General features: G+C 47.6%; 1 protein-coding gene across 1 annotated transcript in view; it reads left to right on the plus strand.

Annotated features, from left to right (window-relative positions):
• LOC114094740 (uncharacterized) overlaps positions 1–4,458 on the plus strand; it is a 5,095-nt gene extending 637 nt beyond the window's left edge. Inside the window, 5 exon segments of the mRNA XM_071619393.1 lie at positions 1–266; positions 269–2,923; positions 2,926–3,408; positions 3,474–3,941; positions 4,251–4,458. The exon segment at positions 1–266 is cut by the window's left edge and continues 61 nt beyond it. Of these exon segments, the coding sequence (XP_071475494.1) occupies positions 1–266; positions 269–2,923; positions 2,926–3,408; positions 3,474–3,941; positions 4,251–4,256 (3,878 nt within the window). The 3' untranslated portion in view covers positions 4,257–4,458.
• Positions 4,459–4,688: the final 230 nt, after the last annotated feature.

The following is a 4,688-nucleotide window of genomic DNA, read 5'->3' on the forward strand; positions in this document are numbered from 1 at the left end:
TGATACTTCCCCTCCGCCCTTATGGGCCAATGATAGAGGATGGCCATGGTGGAGAAATGCAAGCCTACCAGTATTGGCCTTTCTCCTCTTCAGATCTATATAACTGGAAAAATAACAATCCCCCTTTTTCCAAGGACCCCACCTGGCTCACAGGTCTGATTGAGTCATTGATGTTTTCACACCAGCCTACTTGGGATGACTGCCAACAACTCTTAGGCACTCTCTTCATGACAGAGGAACAAAAGAGAATCCTCCTGGAAGCTAGGAAAAAAATATCCTCGGACCAGATGGGCAACCGACACAACTTCCCAACATAATCGAAGCCGACTTCCCCTTGAACCAACCCAACTGGGACCCCAACACCTTTGAAGGTAGGGAGCATCTGTCCACTTATTGCCAGGCTCTAATAGTGGGTCTCTGAGCAGCCGCTAGACGGCCAACTAATTTGCCCAAGGTAAGAGAGATTATTCAAGGGCCCGATAAATCTCCCTCTATGTTTCTAGAGAGAATTATGGAGACATATAGGAGATATACTCCTTTCGATCCTCAAGCAGAGGATCAAAAGGCATCTGTCACGATGGCCTTTATTGGGCAAGCTGCCCTGGATATTAAAAGAAAGTTACAATGCTTAGATGGATTACAAGATATGACTTTGAGAGATTTAGTCAGAGAAGCCGAGAAGGTATACTATAAGAGAGAAACTGAGGAAGAGAAGGAACAAAGGAGGGAGAAAGAAAGGGAGCAAAGGGAGGATGAAAGAAGCAAAAGACAGACTGAGGCATTGACTAAGGTCCTGGTCACAACAACAAATAGACCAGAAGTTAAGAGACAGGGAGACAGAAAGGGATACCTGGGCCCATGCCAGAAGCCACCACCTCTGGCCTCAGATCAATGTGCCTACTGTAGAGAAAAAGGATACTGGGCCAAAGAGTGCCCTAGAAAGAAACAGCCACGCCAGCCAGCCATTCTAACTCTGGAGGATGACTAGGAAAGTCGGGGCTCGGATCCCCTCTCCGAGCTCAGGGTAACTTTTGAAGTGGAGGGGACCTCAGTAAACTTTGAAGTGGATACAGGGGCAGTATACTCAGCCCTTAAGGCCCCATTGGGCCCTCTATCAACTAAAAGGTCTCTAGTTCAAGGGGCTAACGGCAGTAAATATCGGGCTTGGACAACTAAGAGGACCATGGACCTGGGAAAAGGAAAAGTCCATCACTCCTTCCTAGTGATCCCAGAATGCCCAGCCCCATTGATGGGCAGAGATCTGCTCACCAAGCTCCGGGCCAGAATAACTTTTAACCCTGAAGGCCCCCAAATGGAATTTCTAAATCCTTCAGTAAAAACTCCTATAGTCATGGCTTTAACTATGTCAGTAGAAGATGAACATCAACTCTTCACACCCCCCAAGACTGATCAAACAGGCAAGCTATCCCAGAAATGGATAACAGATTACCCAGATGCCTGGGCAGAAACTGCTGGGTTAGGCCTAGCCGTAAAACAACCTCCAATAATGGTGGAGTTAAAAACCTCAGCCTCCCCAATTAATATTAAACAATATCCTCTGAGCAAAGAAGCTAAAGATGGGATAAGGCCCCATATTCAGAAATATCTGGCCTTAGGGGTCCTAAGGCCCTGTCAATCGGCCTGGAACGCTCCCCTGCTACCAGTAAAAAAGCCAGGAACCGGGGACTATCACCCTATTCAAGACCTAAGAGAGATCAACAACAGAGTGCAGGACATTCACCCCACAGTACCTAATCCGTACAATCTGCTTAGCATCCTGAACCCTGAGCAAAAATGGTACACTGTCCTGGACTTAAAAGATGCTTTCTTTTGCTTGCCTCTGCATAAAGATAGTCAGTTGCTGTTTGCTTTCGAGTGGGTAGACCCAGAAAATGGAACGTCTGGTCAACTAACTTGGACCAGACTCCCACAGGGGTTCAAAAACTCCCCCACTCTCTTTGATGAAGCCCTCCACAGAGATCTCAACAACTTCAGAACCATGCATCCCGAAGTCACCCTACTCCAATATGTGGGTGACCTGCTACTGGCAGCAGACACCAAGGAAAACTGTGAGTCTGGGACCCAAGCACTACTATCCGAGCTTGCTCAACTCGGGTATAGAGCTTCTGTCAAAAAGGCCCAAATTTGCCAGCAAGAAGTAATCTTCCTGGGCTATTCCCTTAGGGGCGGTAAACGATGGCTCACTGAGCCCAGAAAACAAACCGTTGTGCAGATACCACCCCCATCTAATAGGAGGCAACTCAGAGAGTTTCTTGGGACTGCTGGCTTTTGCAGGTTATGGATACCTGGGTTTGCATCCTTAGCTGCTCCTTTATACCCATTGTTAAAGGGAAATGCCCAATTCCAATGGAACCCTGAGCACCAACAAGCTTTTGATAACATCAAAAGGGTGCTGCTATCTGCTCCGGCCTTAGCACTCCCGGATGTAGAAAAACCCTTTACTCTCTACATTGAGGAAAAGAAAGGAATAGCACAAGGAGTGCTCACTCAGACTCTAGGACCCTGGAGAAGGCCTATAGCCTACTTATCTAAAAAGCTGGACCCAGTGGCTAGTGGATGGCCCCACTGCCTAAAAGCTATAGCAGCGGCGGCCCTACTAATCAAGGATGCTGATAAGTTAACGCTGGGGCAGAAGCTAACCGTTATAGCCCCCCATGCCCTAGAGAGCATCATCCGCCAGCCACCAGACAGATGGCTATCAAACTCTAGAATAACACACTATCAGAGCCTGTTGCTTGACAAGGACAGAATAATACTGGGACCCCCCGCCCCGCTTAACCTGGCTACACTACTACCTGAACAATCATCAGAACCCGTCACTCATGACTGTCAACATATACTGGCAGAAGAAACCAGTATATGATGGGATTTAAATGATCAGCCTAACTATTGCTGCCCCACCCTGAGGTCATATGGTTCACTGATGGCAGCAGCTTTCTCCAGGACGGTAAGCAGTGGGCTGGGGCAGCAATAGTTAGCAGAACTAAAGTCATCTGGTCCTCTAGCCTCCTGGAGGGAACATCGGCTCAAAAGGCAGAGCTGATCGCCCTCACGAAGGCATTAGAACTAGCGGCAGGCAAAAAGGCCACCATATACACAGATAGCCGCTATGCCTTCGCTACCGCTCATATACACGGGGCTATCTACCAGCAAAGGGGACTATTAACCTCAGCGGGAAAAGAAATAAAAAACAGAGATGAGATCCTCCGCCTCCTCTCAGCAGTGCAAAGCCCTAAAGAACTAGCTATAGTGCACTGTCCAGGACACCAGAAAGGAAACGATCCCGTAGCGGTCGTGAACAGGAGGGCGGATGAAGAGGCTAAATTGGCAGCCCTAAACGGAGTAACCATGTTAACGCTTTCCACACAGGGGAATATGAGTCAGGAGATTTAACTACATCAGAACACCCTGACAACTTAACATGTAAGGACACTGACACTGAACTCCTTGACTACACTGAGCCCAGCTTGCAATTTCAGAAAGCCCTACACTACGTTAAAAATGTACATCAACTCACTCACCTTGGTTCAAAGAAACTGCATGCATTCCTAAAGGATCAAGAACAGAATTTTCCACTAACCGGCTCACAGCGAAAGGAAATAGCTGAACGAGTAACAAAAGCCTGTTGGGCCTGTCAATTGGTTAATGCTTACCCCTCCAAGCTTCCTGTAAGAAGGCGCCTTCGAGGGACCAGACCAGGACAATTTTGGGAAGTGGACTTTACTGAAATTAAGCCAGCAAGATATGGACTTAAATATCTCCTAATCTTTGTAGATACATTTTCAGGATGGATTGAAGCCTTCCCTACAAAAAAAGAAACAGCACAAATGGTGGTCAAGAAGATCCTGGAAGATATTTTTCCAAGATACGGCCTGCCTAAGGTAATAGGGTCTGATAATGGACCGGCGTTCGTGGCCCAGGTAAGTCAGGGGTTAGCCAGGAACCTGGGGATTAATCAGAGGTTACATTGTGCTTATAGACCCCAGAGCTCAGGACAGGTAGAAAGAATGAATAGAACCATTAAAGAGACCTTGACGAAATTAAGCTTGGAGACTGGCATAAAAGATTGGACTATGCTCCTGCCTTATGTTTCGTGCAAGAAATACTCCCTCTGTTTCTTTGTGTAACCTCACCCCCTATGAAATTCTCTATGGTGCCCCTCCTCCAGTAAGGGACCTAACCCCAACTCTAAGACCTAACGATCCCTTCCACACCCCCTTGCTTGACAGACTTAAAGCTCTTGAAAAAACTCAGTGATACCTGTGGAAACAGCTGGCCACTGCCTACCAACCTGGGGACGAAGGAACTCCACACCAATATCAAGTGGGAAACTTCATCTATGTAAGACGATATCAGGTGTCATCCCTGGAACCCCGCTGGAAAGGACCATACCAGGTGCTACTTACAACACCTACAGCGGTAAAGGTAGACGGAATCACTTCCTGGATCCATGCCTCTCATCTCAAGCCTGTGCCCTGTCCAGACTCTGGCTGGAAATTGGAAAAGACTGGTAACCCTCTCAAATTGCGTATTCGCTGTGTGGATAAGGCTATGGACTCTCCCCTTGACCACCAGTAGTCCTAACCCTCATCAGCCCGTTCAGCAGTGATGGCTAATCACAAATCCTACTGGACAAGAAGTATGATCTATCTCACATACAGCCCCCT

This window comes from Marmota flaviventris, chromosome 11, assembly GCF_047511675.1.
Source record: "Marmota flaviventris isolate mMarFla1 chromosome 11, mMarFla1.hap1, whole genome shotgun sequence".
Taxonomy (NCBI): Eukaryota; Metazoa; Chordata; class Mammalia; order Rodentia; family Sciuridae; genus Marmota; species Marmota flaviventris.